The following is a 20,888-nucleotide window of genomic DNA, read 5'->3' as shown; positions in this document are numbered from 1 at the left end:
AAAGTGAAAAATAAGCTAGTCCATTCAACTTTTTCCACCTACCTGATGTTGATTGGGTGCTGGATCGGTTTGTCCCAGTCGGTGTACTCGTTCCGCACGGCTGAGAAGATTTCGTTCAGATGGAAGGTGAACGCATTCCGGATGTAGGTCCGCAGGAGTCGATTCCGTTGCTCTTCCTCGAGGCCATACTGGTTGGATGTGATGGAAGAACGATGTTTCGTATTTCGGTTGGTGCACATACACAGACGCACGTGTGGTCGTACAAAGGTATTGATGGAGGAAAAATTTTCCAGTTTCCCAAGGCGAAGAACGGAGGTTTCCAAACGTGAGCGTGGAAGAAAAAAGAACAATGAACAAATTGTGGGTCGCTTTTGGGTTTCAAGTTAATGGTGTTTGCTCCGGGGGAATTGAGTGGGTCAGTGGGAAGAATAAGTTGATTCTTCAGATCAATTATTCTTCCTACACTGACTAGTTGATTTGTACACAATAGCCTCTGGCTATTTGAAGTTTACGGGGAGATTTCTTAGTAGTGCGCATCAGTGCTTTTTTACCTGTATATCAGAAGCGCTGAAATCGTTGTAGCTCTCGGTTGTGGTCATGCCGAGCATCAGTTCGCTGGTGATGAAGCCCTCGCCGGAGTGTTCCATGGCAAACTCCGGGTCCAGCGAGTCCTCCAGCGGTAGAAATGGTCCCCAGGACGGCATGAACCGTACGGCGGTCAGTCTTACACCCATCAGGGCCTCGAGTGGTTTGTCCCGCAGACACTCGGTGATGTCGTCGGTCGAAGGTTTCCGGGCAGGTTTTCCTGGCGGTGGATCCACCAACAGGTGACAGGCCATCTGCTGGGATACTTCCATCCGGATGGCATCCGGGTTCGGAACTAGAGCCCATGGACTCAGGGCGGATCCACTGAGTAGGATCGCCCGATTGATGAGGCCTGTGAGAACGAATCCATCAGAACTAAAAAGTCTCAAACGATAGGAGGCGAAAAACAAACCTTTTCCCGCTTTCGAGATCAGGACCATGTTGGCCAGAGCTGCACCCGTATCGTGACCGACTACGGTGATGCGCTTGGGATCACCGCCGAATGCACCGATGTTGTCTCGCACCCATTGCAGCGCGAGGGTGATGTCCATTAAACCTAGGTTGCCACCAGAACCACCCGGTGAGGCAGAGGCACGAGTTTTGAGAAAACCTGGAAAAAAAGGGAAATAAGCTTATTTAATAATGTTCAAGAGTGTGCACACCCTGCACACACCTATCGATGTAAATAGTGACGTAATCGAAGAAAATTGAAAATCAGTTTTTCGTTTTTGGAAAAGTGAACGCAAAGAAAATCACTGTCAGATTCGTTTTATGAAGGGTATGTATGCCCTAAGTTGAAAACCGGTCAAGTTCCAGAGGAAATGTTGTGCCTTTGATGCAACGAACTAAATATGTATTCTTATTTCGCATTCATGATGTTGTAAGGCTGATCTGAATATCCTGATAGGTGAATTGATATTTCTAAGCACCGCAGAATGACAGCTTTGTTTGGTTGAAAATAAACAAGACATCTCACACACATACTTAAAAGAAATGATGATCGTTAGTGCACCAATACATATGCAATGCGATCAGATGAGTGATCCCGTAAATGTCCTTAATCTCACGCTCGAAAATTAATCTCCCCCTATTCGAAAACAAGCGATTACGGCACCGAATGATTCAGTTCTTTAGTTTTCATGGGTGCTCACTTCTAACAAAAAACACAGAAATAAGAAACAAAAGAAACAGCGCTTCAATCCTTTGTTTTTCGTAGGATGAAAATAGGAGCCACATGCTTAATAAGGGAACCAATACCCTAATACGCACTGAATCAAAATTTAATCATCGTGCAACAATAATGACAATGTCACAACCTGCATACTTTAAACAGAACAGGATGTCGAGATCGACTGTGCGAGTCTCGGTTAAAGTTTATTTGCTGAAATTTCGGCTAAACGCTTGACGTTTACAGTTTGATGATAGCGGTGTTCAAGGGTGCTTCTATAAATAAAGTTGACTTTTTGCTGATATCTCAGATAAATTGCGATTGCCGAGCGCTCGGCTGTGCGAATCTCGGCAAAATATGAAAATTAGCCAAGCTCATCTGACTGTGTGCATTTGTTGCGACAATCCACCCAGTGCGACATAGTTTGTCCCAACTTGAACACAATAGGATTAAGATCGTGCAACACGAGTTTAGAGATGTTTAAGCCTTGCATTGGGATTTTCGAGTAGTAACTTCGAGTCGGTAAACACTACAATGCTGCTGAAGATCTATCATCAAGAAGTTTCGATTTTGTGTTGGTAATAATTGATTATTCACGAGTTGAAAAGTACGCAACAATTCAGCTTCCGTTTTGTCTGCAAAAAATCTTTCGAGATTATGTCATTATCTGTTACCAGTTGGGATAATGAGTAATCGCCGCACCTTTTTTGTTACTTGTTTTATGCTTCTTTTGTCTGACAATTCTTTTCACTGGACGGATATGTTTTTAAATGTTTGCTACCACCATCCCAGACAACCAGTAATCGTATAAGATGTTGCATAAGATGATGAAGTGGAGGCCATATGCGTTCATGTCTCCATTTAGGCGCATGTGAAATGTACACATATCGCCTCCACTTTAACATCTTATTCAACATCTTATACGACCACTGGTTGACTGGGATATCAATGTCCAGAATACTCATTCGAAGATTCTCTCACTATCGTCGAGAATAAATTCTGTTTTGAAGTACATACTGTAGTAATCCCTATTGGAATTATCTTCTATCTAACTTGAGGAATTTTATTGCCAATCGTGGAGCGGACCTGGTTGAACACGTGACTATGACGCCGAGGACCTGGGATCGAATCCCACTCCCGACAAACTCGCAAAATGAGAAACGGAAAGGAAGTAAACCGTGGGTCCCGAGATGAACTAGCCTATGTATGTAATGTACATAATGTATGTATGTATGTACAATCCATCACTCACTGGCCGGCAGTGCTTTTATGGAAGAAAAATGTCTGCGTCTATTTTCAGACTTAAACTTTTATTCATAGACGCAAACAGTTTTAGTCGTGGAGATGGAAGGTGATAGCTCTACTGCACATCCAACTACCCATTTCAAGTATGACAGGACTTCCACGTACATCCTGAGGTCGTTTTCTGAAACAGTAAGCCCCGCATTGTTGCATCCAGATATCAATTGGGTATCTGAAATGCATTAACACTTCCTGAATCAAAAATTTACATTTTTCTTTCTGGCACGTATTTGGAATGATAAATATACCATGTAAATGACGTTTTTAATTAGAGAGATCTCACCAAATTCTTCATAGTCTGCCGAGATAAAGTTGTACGCTCATAGCGGTGCAGCAACGACCGAAAATAGATTGGTTTCATCACAAATCCTGATGATCACATTATAACACAAAAGTCAATTCTTCACAACCAACTTCCAAAGTCCTCCAAATTGAAATCTCCAGGCCACCAAATGATTACACAATATTCAACGAAACACAAAACACAGTCATATTCAGTACGCAGGCAGCACCCGAACTGCCATTATAATTACACAAATCTCCAGGAAAACAATTCTAGCACTATAAGGAATTTAGAGATGGTTCACTTTTGATTGCGGAAAACTCTACGGATGGCTTAATTCCAAACGACCAACAACCGGAACATTTTGTTTCTCTTGAACGCGAAGAAAAACATCACAAGCAATTCGGTCTCCAGCTGAACTAGCCCAGGGCTAAAAATCTCGTTAATACAGATAAAAACAATAACGTTATTGCCGAAGAAATTTCCGAGGAAATTGCTTTAAAAAATCCGTAGAAAGTACCTGAGAAATATTCACAGGAAATGCACAAAACATTAAAAAAAATTACCTTAGAGTTTACAAAAACAAACTTCCAAAGATATTTCAATAATATGTACGAATCAATTTCTATAGAAATGCAAAGAACAATCCTAGCGGAATTTCTGAAGAAATTTGAAAAAAAAAATGTCTTGGCATTCCCAATATTTGGACAACAATTTTCAAATATATTTATGTGGAAATGGTCGAAACAAAAGAATTACCAAAGTAGTTTCCAAAGAAGCTGCTCATCTTCAAAGGAATTATTAAAAAAAAAAAAAAATAAAAATACTGAAGTGGTTTTTAAAGAATTTCTCAAAATTATTGCCGATGAAATTTTCAACGGTATTTCCATGGCACTTTCCCAAGAAATTACCGAAGAAGTTTCTAAAGTAATAACCAGAGAGGTTTTCAAGATAACCAGTTGGGAAATTAACATATAAATTGCCTAGTCAATTCCTAAAAATGCCAAATGAATTGCCAATAATATTTCCTGGAAAAATAAAACGGAATTTTCAAAAAAATGCCAAAAAAAATCAAAACATATCAAGACATATTTAAGGAAATTATCGTAGATATTTCCAAATTTATTTTCAAACGAATGTGCAAGAACGTTTCTAAAGGCATTTCTGAAAATATTCTCAAAAAAAAAAATGCCTAAGAAATTCCTAAACAATGGCAAACAAATTCTCAAAGACATTTTTGTAGAGCTTAGGAATAAGCAGAGTGGGTTCCGAAGGAACAACTGAAAAACAATCCAAAAAAATTACCAAATCCCTAAAAAAATGCTGAAGGAATTCCAATAGGATTGTGAGATAAACCAAGCAAATTATCTAAGACATTCCATAAATCATATCGGATGAATTTTCCAAAGGCTTTGCCGAAGCACTTTTAAAAAATTACTGAAGAAGTTCTTTACGTATTAATTGGTGAAATTTGTGGGCTTCGTGGCCGTGCGGTTAGCGGCGGCAGTCGTCTAGGCGTATCGTAAGCCTCGGAGTGTGGGTTCGATTCCCGCTCCAGTCGGTGGAAACTTTTCGTCAAACGAAAAATTCATCACTGGGCCACTGGGTGTTCTGTGTGTTGTCCGTTGTCTAGTGTAAGTAATGTGTTCAGTCTGTGCAGCCTCTGGCTGAAGACGGTGTGAATTGTCTTTCTATATAAAAATGACGAAACACATTTTGGCCGATTTTTTACACTCTCCTCACGCCTGGTAGCATATTTTCCCATATCTAATACATAGCTCGTCACACACGTCACAAATGATACGGATATGGTCACTCTCTAACTGCCTAAGAAGCTTCGACATGAATTATTGTTGATGTAATTTCCAAGGTAGTTGCCGAATCAATTACCAAGTAGATAAACGATCAAATTTCGTAAAAATGATAAGTTTTGGCCATGTTGGAACTACTTGACTTTGATTCGCGTGCAACCAATAAACTACACTGCTTAACTCTTTTGTAACATTTGTTGTTGCTTGGGATATATAGAAACTTCTTCGGTATTTTTTGCCTTTTGATAATGCATCGGTAATGATTTTCAAAAATTCTTTGGATTTTTTTCTTTTTTAGCTATCGCATTGAAATTTCTTCAACATTTTTAAGGAATATCTTCGGCAATTTCTTTAAGAGTTTCTTTGGAAGTAGATCTTGAAACATTTTTGACATTTCCCTGGAAATTTTAATGGCGATCCCTTCGGAAATATCGGTTGGCGATCCTTTGTCAATTATTTTGAAAATTTCTCAAGTTTTTTATGTTTCTTTGTTAATTTTTAAATTCTGCAACAGTTTTTCTGGATATTGTATTGGGTATTCTTCGGTAAAAATCTTCAGTTATTTCCCTAGATTTTTTTTAGAAAATGCCTTTGGAAATTTTCTCGGCTATAACTTTTAGAAATTTTTTGAAAATTTTTCGTAATGTTTTGACCGAAGGAGTTTCCAAGATAATTTCCAAGAAAAATCACGGAAAGAATTAAACAAAAAACTTTACCGAGAAACTCCGAATCAAATTTTTGTTGAAGTTGCTGAAGACATTTTAACAAAAATTACACAAAATATTCCCGACAAAATGCTGGAAAAATAACAATGGTATAGGTAAAAAATCCAAAGAAATTCCTAAAGTCATCAGCAATAAAATTTTCAAAAGAATTTTCAAGGGGTTCCCTAGAGAAATTGCGAAAATAATTTGAACAATTTCCAAGAACTTTTTAACTTTTTTGAGAAGAAATTAACGAAGATATTTTAAAAGGGAATACCCAAAAAAATTGAAAAATGCTGGAGATTACAATGGCGTAGATAAAAAAAGAGAAAAAATTTCTGAATAAATTACCGAAACAACATTAATCATAAGATATTTCCCAAATAGTTCTGAAAACAATTGCTGAAGGAACTGCTAGAAAAATTGAAAAAAAACTTGAAAATTTCCAAAATAATTGGCAAAAAAGCACCGAAACGAATTTTATATAAGATTGCACCTGAAATCTCCAGTATAAATTAGAAAATGTTTTTAGAGCTACTACCAGAGAAATTGGCAAAGTAATTGTTCAATCAATTTCAAAAGGGATTGTGGAAGCTGTTCCCTAAGTATTTTTAAAGCCTCTAAAATTTTAAAAGTCGTAGTCATTTTCAAGAATTTACCTGAGAAATTATCAAAATATCTGTCAAAAAAATCGGTGACACTTCCAAAGAAATTGCTTAAGAGGGTTTCACAGTACTTATCATTGAAATTTTTAAAAGACATTCTGAAAGATTTTTTTCAAGAAACCTTCAATCATTATACTGGTAAACAATTGCAGAATGTCGCCGAAGAGGTTCAAATGGACATGCTGAAGACATTTTCAACGAAATTTCCAAAGTAACTGCTGAAAAATTCTCCAACTGCTGTACTGGAAAACTTTCCAATGAAATGCCCAAAGAAGTTTCTTAAGTAATAATCAGAAACGTTTCCAAGATAAATGCTAGTGATGTTTGCAAATAAATTGCCGATGAACTTATCGAAATACTTGCAGGAATCAAAGAAAAACTTGTCTGAGAAATTAAAAAAAATCTCGTAGAAATTGCCAATGGAAGAATAACATAAGAAAGAAATGCTACAAGAATTGAAATTGGGTAATTTATAAAAATCAAAAAAAAAAATTCAAAAAAAAATCCCAAATGATCAGAGGCATTTTCGAAAGGGTTTTCCGGAGCAATTGCGGAAGAGTTAAAAAAATGCCCAGAAAAATCCTAAAAATTTAAACGAAGACATTTTCATGTAGGGTGTTGTACCATTTTGGTCACTTACCACTCTAACTAAGTCAATTTCAAACCAATTGATTTGAATTTTTGGGTCCCCAGATAGTTAGATAGTTAGTTGGTGAATTGTGACAAAATAGTCTTTGCTTGGGGTCTCCAGTTAGCCTAGTGGTTAAGGTTAAGGATCGCAAATCCGGAGACGGCGAGTTCGATTCCCGTTCCGGTCGGGAAAATTTCTCTCGGCTCCCTGGGCATAGTGTGTCATTGTACTTGCCTCACAATATACAAATTTAAATTCATGCAATGGCAGGCAAAGATAGCCCTTTATTCAATATCTGAGGAAAAATGCTCAAAGAACACTAAGTTGAAGCGAGGCAGGGACGTCGAGTCATAAAGACGATGAGATGATGATGATGATTTGAATTTTTGTATAGGATTAGATACTGTGCGTATCCAACCATATGCCAAAAATTATGTTATTGTCAAAAGAACTGCTAAACAAATTGTAAAATCTTTAGGAAATCCCAAAAAATGGAAAATAGAAAAATAAATTTCATATACGATTGCCACTGAAATTTCCTGTGGGAATTTGAAGATGTTTTAGAGCAACTACCAGAGAAATTTGCAAAGTAATTGTTCAACTAATTTCAAAAGGGATTGCGGAATCAGTTTTCTAAGTCATAATCGAGAAAATTACAAAAGTCAAAGCTATTTTTAAGAATTAACCTGAGAAGCTTTGAAATACCTGTCAAAAAAATCAGAAACATTTCCAAAATGCTGCTGCAGATGGTTTCAAGTAATTACCAAAAAAAATTCAAAACACCTGAAGGTTTTGTACAAGAAATTTACAATTGTTATACCGGAGAACAATCCCAGAACATCGGTTCCAACGGAAATGACAAAAAATCAATGAAGTTTACAAACTAACCGCTGAAAAATTCTTCAAATTCTTCAATGGGGAATTTCCCAAAGAAATAAACGAAGGAGTTTTCAAGATAAATATCAGAGAAGTTTCCAAATGAATTGCCGATGAAATTTTGGAAGCAGTTGACGGAATGCAAAGAAAAACCTATCCGAGAAATTCCTTAGAATCTTGTATTTTCGTAAAAATTGTTAAAGACTTTTCAACAGGAATAAAGCAAATAAATAAAGCAAATCACAAAAAAAAATAGAGAAAGAATTGAAATGGTATAGCTGAAAAAATCAGTCACAGCGAAGAAATGTTCAGAGGCATGTTCGAAAAGGGTTTCCACAGAAATTATGGAATGAACAAAATTGCCAAAAATGTAACCGAATACATTTTCAAGTACATTTGTGTAGAAATTGCCGAAGCGGTTTCAAAAGTAATTGTCCAGGAAGTTTCCCCAAATAATATCCCAAGAAATGAAAAAAAATGCTGGAGATTACAATGATATAGCTAAAAAAATCCAAAGAAATTTCTGAATATATTACCGCCGCAAATTAAAAGATATTTCACAAAATATTCTCAAAAAGGTTGGCAACCTTTGGCAAGGAGCTGAACGAATTGATTTTTTTAAAACCCAAAATAATTAAAAAAGAAGCACCCAAATAAACTTTATTTATGATTTTCACTAAAATTCCCGAAGGGTTATCGAAAATGTTTCTAGAGCAACTACCAGCAAAATTCCCAAAGAAGTTGTTTAATAAATTTCGAAAGGGATTGTGGAAAAAAAATCTAAGCAATAATTGAAAAAAATCTTCAAATTCAAAGTCATTTACAAGAATTTACCTGATAAATTTTCAAAATAATTGGCAAATAATTTAGAAAAAATTCAAAGAAATTATCGAAAACGATTTCAAAGTAATTTTCATTGAAGTTTTCAAAAGACATCCTGAAAGATTTTTTAATGTATTTTCAAACATTTTACTGGTAAATTTCTAGACCATCGCCAAAGAGCCTCCATCGGAAAACTGTAGAAATTTTCAACGAAATTCCCGAAGTTTCTGCCGAAAAATTCTCCAACTGTTTTACTGAAAGGCTTTCCAAAGAAATTATCAAATAAATGACAATGTAATTAACGAAGAAAAGCCGAAGCAATTTCCAAAAAAAAAGATGCCTAATAAACTGAATTAAAATAAGTCCATTGTTTGTGTCGTTAAACTTATTAAATGATCTTTGAAAAATTACCAAATGATCCATTTGAAAGTTTTCAATATTTCTAAATAGCATATCAGCAAACCATAAAGCAATAATTTGGATCCATGAAAAAATGTCGAATGGTCCCCTAGCAGCACACGTATTTTAGAAAATGTACTTGCAACACTTATATGAACAAATTCAATCATACAAGAGTTCCATATACTTTTGTTACACATGTGTGCTGTTCGGGTCCCTTATTTTCGTAAAATTTAGAAGTAAAAATTTCCAGAATTTCATGAACTGCTCCACTAAATGGTTGAAACGATCCTTAAAAAAATAGGAAACGATCACAGAAAAATAAAAATAGAAAATGTTTTATAGAAAATATGAAAGCCATTTATAAAATATATAAAAATTATCCATAAGCATAGGAAATGATCCATATAATATTTCGAAATGATCCATAAAATTCAGGAATAATCCATTTTCCTACAGTGTAAATCTTACGAAAAGGTCGGTTTTATTGCTTTATTGGGTTCATATTTTTATTGATAATTTTCCTAATTTTATGGACCATTTGAAAAAGATATGGCTCACGGATTAATTTCAAAATTATATGGATCATTTTTATCTTTTGTGGATCGTTTTCTTATTTTTTTATGGATCGTTTTCTATTTGTTGTTATCTATCGTTTCCATTTATTAATAAATAATTATTCTATGGACCGTTTCAGCCATTTCACGAACACGAAAATGAGAAGCTGGAAGTGTCCTAGTGAGACGTAAAATTTAGAAGAAAAGTTTTTACTATTTTAGAATTACAGCTGTAATCTTTATTTATTCCATGAAAATTTCCAATTGATTGATTGATTGAATTGTCTTTATTGGAGAGACTTTCAGCCCTTGGCTGGTTCGTCTCTGAAAATTTCCAATATTACAATAGTGTAGAGTAAAATTTATGAGAAAATAAGGATTCCTTGCTTCGCCTAACAATGGTAGTAATAATAGTTTTCGAAGTAGAACGCTCTCTAAACGAAATGATTAACCGGAAACATGGCCCGGTCAAAATTCTTCAAATTTCAATTCCGAACGATAGGAAGGACTTCCACGACAAATCAGTCTAATCCAGCGTCCGTTGTTTGCCCGTCACCAAGTCAGAATGCCGAAGTCAGACGCACTGATGTTGATTCACTCCACGCCGCACAAATATTTACCGTCAGGATTTGTGCAACTCGATATGCGATTAGGTGGCTTACCGAGCAATAGGTAGCTATAGTGGATGCGTTCCTAATTCGTCTTTGCCAAGACCGATGCGTTGTCGTTAGTAAGCCGGAAAATTGCATTCCTCACAATCTACAATCCGCAAACTGCCGCATGGTCTGTCGTCGCCGAAGCGAGAACCGATGAACGATGGCGCACCGCATGCACCACCACGTAGCGCAGGGGGTAGGAACACTTTTCCACTAGGAAAAGCCCAATTTCGGATCAAATGAAGTTGCTCGTTTTCCAGCATGCCTAATCCTGTTGCTCAAATGCGAAAAGTCATAGGACCGAGTTTAATCAGATGGAAATCGAGAGTACCGAGTTGGGATTGGAATCTTTTGACAAACAGAAACGGAGCACTCGCAGTCGGTATCTGAGGGACGTGCTGGTTGATCTTTTTCTGGCATTTAGAGTAACCTGCTTGAGAAGAATTTACGGTTTTTGCGGCAATAGTGGGACAAATGTATACACAAGAAAAAATCAGTCATCCTTTAGTATTCAAACATATAACTATCGTCAAATTCTAAATTGTCATCGTCATAAATGGTTGATGACGCTAATTCATATCCTCTGTGTTGTACATTTTTGTTCTCATTCAACACGAGTTTCAGGTGTTTATCAATGTGCTACTTCCACCGTTCAATCACCCAATGTTAGTCCGTCAGAAGTTTTCAATCACCGTTGTATTTTACGGCCGCTTTACTCAGCCTGCTCCTTGAGAGGAAATACGAATGCATTGGAGATATCGGGTTTGCGCTCATGCATTCATGCTAAATCATGAGTGCTGCCATCGGATACTGGTACGAGGGAACAACGCTGCTACTTACCAGCGCACATTAGCATCGAAATAGTTGCCTATTTGTAGTCTGCAAAGTGAATGTCGACAAAGACGATGTTATCCAAATGCATCGGGTTGCAGCAGGTGGCAGTCGTTGTCACACCGCCTTGTTGAAACAGGTGTTCTAGCAGATGTGCTTGAATACAACCGTTGTTGTTTGGTCATATTCTTATATTTAATTCCATTCATAACGACATTACTCTCAGAATTTAGATAATTATAAAAAATTTGTGTGTAGATAACTTGATGATAATCTTTGTTTGGTATACTGCCAAAATTGTTTTACTATAATCTAACTGCCTGGATTGGATAACGATTATTTAAAAAAAATATCGGTTTTCGAATTGAAAGTTGAATTTGCAAATAAAACAAATCTGTGATCTATGTTCTTTCAGAAATCCTTTCAATTAAAACAATATTTTAGATATTCTTTCGGAAACTTTTTCTGGAGTTTCCTCACAATACAGAAGGAATCATTAGAGATATTCTTGGAGGAATTCCTGAAGAAATTTCAGAAGGAACCCGTCCCATAAATTTCTGAAAGGACTTCTAAAGGAATTTCTGAAAAAAATATTAAGTCGATAGAATCTTAGAGGAACCCCTGAAGGAATAGCTGGAGGTATTCCAGCAAAATTCCAGAAAGAATCCTCGGAGTAATTTCTGAAGAAATTGAGAATCAATACCTGGAGAAACTCGTAGAGCAACCCTCGGTGGAAGTCGTCAAATAATTTGTTGATATTAACAAAAATTGGTGAAATTCTTCAAGCAGTGATTTTCTACAAGGATTCCTTCAAATCATCAATGAATTTCCTTCCGAATTATTCCATGGATTTCTTAAGAAATTACTCTAAAAATTGGTTCACAAAATCTCCCATGAATTCCACAAGAAATTCTTCCAGGGATTCTTCAAAAAGTTTCTCCAAGATTCCCTACAAATATTCACTTTAAATTTAGAAAATTTCTTTCTTTAGGTAGTTTACCGTATAAATTTATCGACTATTTCAGAAGTTAATTCATATTTTTTTATTTTACAATTTCCAATTCATAATCCCGCAAGATTATCTCCAGGAATGTCTTCAGAGATTCATCCAGAAAATCATTCAGAAATTCCTGTGACGATTCCTGCATTATTACTCTTGGCAATTCCAGTAGGGATTTCTCCAGACATATATGTATATTTAAATGTATATATGTATACGTATATGTATATAAGTATACTTGCAGAGATTCCTTCAAAAGTTCCTTAGCGTTTTCCTTCATGTATTTTCCCAGGAAATCGCTCCAGGATTTCCTCCACGGATTCCAAGGAATTTAATCAAAAATTTATCCAAAAAAATATGTTTTACAAACTTCTACAGTTATGTCAAAACTTGTAGAGAGATTTGTCCAGGAGTCTTTACAGATGCCTTTCTCGGCGTTGCTCCAGTTATTTCAAAAGAGATTCCTGCAGAAATACGTCTGCTCTATAAGCACTGTCTGAAAATCCTTTAAAGAACGTCTATAAATGACACAGCATTTTTTGATCGATTTTTCAATCCCTCACCCTCCCCCTCGTAGAATATTTTGCCATACCGGGCAAATGTCACGTTAATCAATCACAGATTCCCCATCCCCCTAAAAAACAACTACGTCATTTATGGTAGCCCCCTTAGTGGTTTTTTTTTAAAGAACTATCCCGGAGTTGTTGATAACTTCTCATTTATTTATTTTTTACGATTTCGATGGAATGCCTCCAAATGTTTCACCATGGATTCGTGAAAGAATACCTCTATCATGTCTCTAGGGATTCATGAAATAATTTGACTGGAGATTTATTGATTAATTCTCATCGGAATTCTTTCAGAGATTTATCCACCGATCCCTCCTAAAATTTCTTCAGGTATCCTTCAGAAATATTTTCAGGGATTATTTTTGGGCATTCTTGCAAGGATTGCACAAAAACTGTTATTTGAAGGATTTTTTATAATGAATCCCTGCAGACTTTTTGAAGGAATGCCTGATAGAACTCCTAGATAAATCTGTTGAGATTCCTACAACAAATTCAAGAAAATTGTCTGAAGGGACACTTGAACGAAATTCACTGCATCAATGTCAAAAGTAATCTCTGTAGGAAGAAATCCTTAAGATACCTTTGGATTAATTGACCAGATAACATGACAAAAAAAAAATCAAGAGGCAATTTCAGAAGCAATGCCTGAAAGAACTAAAATACTAGTGGAAGTGAAGAAGGTAAATCAATTTCCAGGAGAACTGGAACAGGTATTCCTTGAACAATTTCTAGAAAAAATTCTGGTGAAATGCCAAATAATAAATCTTGGAGTAATTTCCAAACGAGTTCCAAGCTATTTCTGAAGAAAGGTTCGAATAAATCCTAACAGGAATCTATGAAGCAATCCCTCGAGAACTTTTGGAGGATCTTCTCGAAGAAGGTCTTGAGAATTTTTGACCGGAATTTCTGGAGCCAAGGATTAGTTGCAGGATCCCAGGAGTTAATCCCTGAATGTATACCTGGAGAAATATCATAAAGAATACTTGTAGAAACCTCGAGAAGATTTTCAACAAGAATTCTTGAACGATTTTTTGGAAAAAATGTGATTTTCTGAAAGAATGCCAATAAGAGCTCCTGCAAGTATCGTCGAAAGAATATCTGTAACACCTGTAGAAATCTCTGAATGAGTTTCTGATTGATAATGTGAAGAAATTTCTGCTGGAATTTTTTAAAGGAATCTCTTTGAAATGAGCCAAAAAGAATTAAAATTGAATGAAAGATGACAAAGATATCAACACATCACTTTTACATGTTTTACGATAGTGACCCCAAACTTTCGGCCGATACATCATTTTGAGGGGTGACCCCAAACTTTTGGTCGAGGACATGAAGAGTTAATTTACTTAATAACTTTTTTTTCTAGATTTTTTAGCTAAATTCTGTAAAAAGCAGTTGAAAGCTAATAGAAAATGAGTTATATTACTGCTCTCATCTTAAAATTTGGTCAACCCAATTTCCAGCGACACTGCCGTATGTTTATATTCACTTTTTAGAAAATTTGGCAACTTTGGGTTAAGTTTACATACATATTTTTTTTTAAGTTTCTTTTCAATCATGTTCAATCATGTTCACATTTCAGGGCCTAAACCTCCATTAAACAGCTACCATCTTAAATTTTGAGCCGCTGGCTTTTATTTTAGGCCGCCACCTTGGATATTCTGGCCACCATTTTTACACTCCGGACATCTTCCTCATACCAAATATACCTATATTGCATGATTTTAGGGTAATAAGCCCCATTAAACAGCCTTCATCTTGAATTTGGAGCCTCCTTGTTGGATTTTATGCCACCATCTTGGCTAATCGTCAGTTTTGGATTCCAGACATCTTCCTCTTACCATATACCCATATGCAATATATGATTTTAGGACCTTAAACTCCATTAAACAGCCGCCATCTTGAATTCGGAGCCGACATCTTGGATATTCTGGTCGCTATTTTTGGACTCCAGACAGCTTCCTCATATTTAATATACCCTTATTGCATGGGTTTAATGCCTTAAACTCCATTAACAGCTACCGAATTGAATTTTGAGCCGCCATCTTGGATTTAAGGCAACCATCACGGATACTTTGGTCGCCATTTTAGAATTCCGGACATCTTTTCCATACCAAATATACCCATAATGCATGGTTTTGGCGCCTTAAACTCCTTTAAACAACCGCCATCTTGAATTTGGAGACGCCATATTGAATTCTACACCGCCATCTTGGGTTTCCTGATTGCCATTTTTGGACTCTAGTTTTCCTCATATTAAATTTACCCATATTGCATACCGAATATTGGTCTTAGAGCCTAAAACTCTTTTAAACAGCCTCCATCTTTAATTTGGAGGAGCCATCTTGAAAATTAAGCTGCCATCTTGAATTTGGGCCAACATCGTGAAATTTCCGGTATCCAGTGTTGACTTCCGCACAGAATTCGTCAATAAACGTTACACAAATCGCCACAGTTTGATGGGGCTTGGTTCAGTTTTAAATACGGCCAGTTTCACCGGTGCTAGTCCGGATCACTGAAATGGGCATAACTCCGAAACGCCTCGACCAATCCGGACCATTTTTAATAGCAAGCAATGCGGTAAAATTCCGGTTCGATTCGAGCTATAATCAGCCAATGGGAAGTGTCTTAAAAGTGAGTAAACTTTTTTTTTTGCTCACAGACATACATACATACACACATACAGACACCATCTCAATTCGTCGAACTGAGTTGATTGGTATATGTGACTTGACTCTTCGAGCCTTTTATGGAAAATTCGTTTTTTTTTTTAGTGAACATATAGCCTTTCAGTACACTTGGGTGTACGAGAAAGGCAAACAGCATTCAGCTGGAAGTCCTAGGGGCCGTTCATAAACCACGTAGACTTTTTGGGGGGAGGGGGGGGTCTGACCAAAGTCTACGCTCCATACAAATTTCAAAATTTTTGTATGGCCAAAAGTCTACGAGGGGGGAGGGGGGGGGGGGGTCTGAGATGGCCAAATTTTGGTCTACGTGGTTTATGAACAGCCCCCTACAGAAAAAAGTTATGAATAAATTTCTGAGGGGATCTCTGAAGCATTTTCCGAAGGTTTCCTCAAAAGAACACCTGGGGATACTTCCGGAGAAATATTTAGAAGATTTTCTTGAACAATTTCTGAACGAATTAGTTGAGAAACAACTAAGAAGCAATTTCAAAAGTAATACCTTAAAGAACTTTACAAAAAGAATATAAGAGGGATTAAAGAATGTAACAAAATTTCTTGGAGAACTCTCAGCAGGTATTTCTAAAATAACTTCTTGAAAAATTTCTGGATTAATGCCAACGAATGGTTTTTGGATTGATTTCCGAAGAAAATTCTGAAAAAATCTTGCGAACAAATTTCTGGTAAAACTTCTGAAGAAAAGACCGAATGAATCCTAAAAGGAATACTTAAAGCAATCCTCGGATGGCTTCCGGAGGAACATCTGGAAGAATCTATTGTGAAATGTTTTGAGGGTTTTTTGGAGACATATTCCATCATATATTTCTGAAAGATTTCCTGAAAAAATGAGATTTTACGGAAAATTCCAGAGAAAACCTCCTGGAAGTATCGCTGAAAGAATCTCCGCAACTCCTGCAGAAGCCTCTTGGGAAATTCCTGCTTTACTTTGTGGATGAATTTCCAAATGAAACTGTGAAGAAATTTCCGATATTTTTTTTTTTATGGAAACTATAAATGATTATTTAAAGAAATCCAAGGACTAGTTTTTTGAAGATTTATTTCAGGCATGAAGAAATCCCGTGCAAGATTCCTGTAGAAATCCCATGCAATATTCCTGTAAACATTCTTAAAAAAAATCCCTGTGGGAATTCGTTTGAAAACTGTTGAAGTTTGGAATAATTGTACGAATTTCAAAACCAATTCAAAATTACAACAACAATTACAGAAATGCCACAAAAGTTCAACTTATTGGACGCAGTGGCTTAACTTCCCCAACAGGGGAGGAAAAAAATTACAGAAGACATTTCTGAAGGAATTCTTGGAAGAACATCTGGAGGAATTTCTGAAAAAAAATCTTGATTTGTTCCTAGCAGAATTGTATGAGTAATGTCTTACAAAATCTTAAACAAAATCCCAGGAAAATTCTGGTCAAATTTTCAAAAGAAACCTTTGAATTCACTTTCACCATGGATACCTAGAAGTATTGTTGGATGAATTCTTGATGAAATCGTTCGAACAGTTCCTGCATGGATCTTCTTGCATCAACAATTCCGGACAAAATCCGATAAATCCTCCAAGAACCTCTGAAGTTTAACTGGATGTAATGACGGAGAAAAAATAGTTCCATTGGGCTTTTCTTCTATTATTTTACAAAATAACCATCTACAAAATTAGGAAAAGTCATCCAAATAATATGCAGAACGCGCATAGTTTAAGTCATTCTCATAGGGACGTTGAAGTATAGGGAGCGCTGAAATCAGGAACCCTTGAGTAAGCGGCTCTAATTTTCCCATGACAGCACTGATGCTATGGATTCCATCACAAATACATGGAATCCCTTTGATTTTTTCGCTGATTTCCGCGTTATGAAAGCTAAAATCACCATTTTTGTGAGCTCAGGGAGGTTTCAAAGGAATTTCAAGTTGTTTCAGGGGTTTTCAGGAAGTTTCAGGAGTTTTAGGTTATTAAAAAGATTCTAGGAGGTGGAAAATTCAAAGGGTTTCAAAAATGTTCCAGGGGGTTTCAGAAATTCCCAAGTGCATTTCATTGAACTTCTAGAACGTTTCAGGGGGTCTCGAGCGGTTCATGGGTATTTGAGGGACTTTTGGAAAATTTCTGGGAGATTTCATTGGCGTTTCCGGGTTTCGAAGGTAGTTCAAACGGGGTTCCAAGGACGTTTTAAGTGCGTTTCAGGAAACCTCAGATGTTTGTATGGGGATTATCAGAAGGATTTCATAAGGTTTCCGAAGGAAGTCTCATAAGGTTTCCGAAGTTTTCAGATGGTTCACAGGCATTTCAGAGGGCCCAGGGGTTTCAGGGAGTCCAGAAGATTAGAGGTTTCATTGGACCTCAGAGTTTTTTTTTAGAAAAGTTTCAGGGTAAATAATACAGCTTTAGAGGACCTTCAGGGTAGTTTCCAGGAGTCTCATGGGTTCGAAGGTGTTTCCGGGGTGTTGAAGGGTATTTCAAGGGGTCTCTAGTATTTTTAAGAAAGTCTCTGGGTCAATCAGGGGTCTCAGAGGCGTACCAGTGGGTTTCAAGGGATTCCTAGAGGCGTTTCAGGATGTCTTAGAGAGTTTACAGGAGGCCCTTTGTGACTTAGAAGAGATTCTGGACGTTTCAGAAGACCTCAGAGGCATTTTAGGAGTCTCGGTTGCGCCAAAGTTTTTTTTAAATTTGAACTGCCAGTTTATCAAATTGTTAGCTAAAAATGATAAACATTTTGGCTTTTTTGGTTCGTGGAAGTAAAAGCGCATTTAGTAAAATACTACTAATTAACCTATAGACTACGGGAATTTCACAAAATTACAAACCGCTGGCAAAGACGCAAACATCAATATGCGTAACCTAAGTGTTAAGACACAAAAAATACACTAGAAGTTCCACTTTTAGTAAAATACTTCCAACCAATTTATTTTCTGTTTATTAAACTGATGTACCTTTATGCTTTGGAATGAAATTTGTTAAAGTTATAGTTAGGGTCAGTGTACCAGTTATGGCTATAGTACCTCAAATTCGCCATAGTTGATTTTCAACCTTTAAAGATACAAATCAACAAGAAAAAATTCGTGAAAAACAGATCACGATCACAAAAGATGATTGCAATCATTCAAACTTCACAATTTGCTCAAATTATGCTAGAAATAAATCATTTTCCTTAACTTTTCGGCCTCCTTGCACCCTATTTCGCCATAGTGTACCAGTTATGGCAAATCCCATAAGGAATGCATGTAAATAGTGCGAAGTGGAACCCAAATTAACAAATGTGTCCATAACTGGTACAGGGTTCCTATCATTGGCACACGCCGTAATAAATACTAAAAGTGGTTTTGGTTCCGTTTTTATATTTTTCCTGTGAAGTATGAAAACTAATCAATCATTTGACTTATTGTTTACATTTGTCGGTCTTCTTCTTATTTTTGTAGAAATAGTTTTTCTTAAGTAGTGCGATAACTGGTACAGGCACCCTACTAGTTAGTGTCTTTGTCGTGTTTCTTGGGAGAATCGTTATGAAATTTCATGATATGTTTGATTAGTTTGTCGGAGAGGTGTTTGTGGCAGAAATGGAAAGTGAGTCCATTACCACTCCCTCTCAAAGCCGAATTAGAATCATCAAAACATAGATGACCTGTGTTCAAGGACTAAGTGAGTGGGCTGATGGAGGAATGAGTTAATGAGTGTGTGAGCATGAATTATTGTGATTAGGAGAGAAAGCAGGTTGATTATAAAAAAAATGTGTGAACTGATGGTAAGTCATCAAGAAGTTTAACAGATTTCCTATTTGATATGAATTTCAAGGTACATTATAATAACATTTGCAACCGACAGCAGCACTTCATCAAATCCAGTCAATTTATGGACTTAGTATTAGAATTCTTATAACTACCTCTCCTGCATCCGTAATCCAATAACTGCCCTACAGCACAAATTTTATCCCACATGAAGCAAAACCTAGGACCTGCCCTCGGGTTGAAACCGAACCGCAATTTGCTGACCTTAGCTTCCGAATGGGTAGCCCGGGAGTCATCCACCAGTTCACCACCGCAAAACCGACTGCCTCAATTTCAAACAGAGTCCTATCCACATGCCATATATGCCGATTGCCGCTGCTAAATATCCTTTGTAAGTAGATCCAATTCTCCATCATCGTCGCCGCAAGCATATTTGCTCACCGACCAGCAACGCACCGAGATAACCAACCATTCGTCATTTTTATGCCATCTCACCACCACCGATCGACCAACCCACAGACCGAATGCGCTGCGTTGGGGAACCTCCAAAGCATTACAAACGAACGCCCACACCCACCCGACCCAAAATCGAACTCTCTTGGATGAAGAATTGGCATTCCGATTGGAACCAGTAGTGCTGGGTCCCCCGTCCGCCCACAATTCGATTGCAGCATCCAACTCCAGCATTGTTCCCTATGCTCACTGCTAAAGGTCCATGGGTCGGAGTCGTTCCGAGACGCGGAGGGCTAATAGAAGAATAAATATTAGCCATTGGTTTATTGCTTTTATTGAGCTGCCGGGTTAGGGTATTTTCCTTCCTTTCTGCAGGGTCCCCGACGCGTGCCTTCTTCCACAGACTGTTGGCTGTGTTGGTGGGTTGGGATAAAATCGGAATCGGTTAGCGGAATTGTTTATTTATCATTATGGCGGGTAAACGTTCGCTTGTTTCGGTTGTGTAATTTGTTTTCTCGGTTTGTTGTTTCCATGTTTGTTTCGTCCCCGAGGCTTTCGGTGGACGTTTCTTGTGCGATGCTGCAATGAATGGGCAGTTTTTTTTCGGCGTATTCCAGATGAATGCTCTACCCACACGCTGGGCAATTATTGAAGAGTTTCGCAATGTTTTTGAAACAAATTCTACAAATTCATTAGTGCCTGCTATTTTGAATAATAGGGCGTCGTTCATTCTTGTCTCGAAAAGTATGTTTGAAGTGTCTTGGGAAAATTGTTGACCACTGAATCTGAGACACAATTTTGAGATTAACCCTGATTTTCGTGGCATTGAATTATGGAACTTCTGCTGCATTGCATAGGGATATTTGAAATTCTTATGGCCGTTTCTAACAGATAGAGCTGCAAAACGGTGAGTCGATAAGGAGAGCGTCCTACATAGCTCTGGTCCTCACAAGTTCGTACCTCATGCTTCCACCTCATGCATCCATGCTGTGACTCTTTTACACAAAGTTGTTTACGATATCGAGAAGGCATTCGCTCAAAATCATTCCGGCTTTGGTGTTTTCTTAGATATCGAGGGTGCCTTTGACAACGTGCCTTTCGATGCCATATTGGAAGCCGCACGGGGTCATGGCATATCTCCAATGATTTCCAATTGGATTCACC

At 37.1% G+C, this 20,888-nt stretch overlaps 1 protein-coding gene across 1 annotated transcript in view; it reads right to left on the bottom strand.

Moving 5' to 3' along the window:
* Window positions 1-20,888, bottom strand: part of LOC109410581 (neuroligin-1) — a 331,884-nt gene that overhangs the window by 166,914 nt on the left and 144,082 nt on the right. Inside the window, exons 5-7 of the mRNA XM_062855958.1 lie at window positions 998-1,195; window positions 552-937; window positions 43-188 (exon numbers count right to left, since the gene is read on the bottom strand). Of these exons, the coding sequence (XP_062711942.1) occupies window positions 43-188; window positions 552-937; window positions 998-1,195 (730 nt within the window). The remainder of the gene's footprint in view (window positions 1-42; window positions 189-551; window positions 938-997; window positions 1,196-20,888) is intronic.

This window comes from Aedes albopictus, chromosome 3 (genome assembly GCF_035046485.1).
Source record: "Aedes albopictus strain Foshan chromosome 3, AalbF5, whole genome shotgun sequence".
Lineage (NCBI taxonomy): Eukaryota > Metazoa > Arthropoda > Insecta > Diptera > Culicidae > Aedes > Aedes albopictus.
Note: the sequence above shows the minus strand (reverse complement) of the source record. Positions and strands in the feature narration are given on the sequence as shown.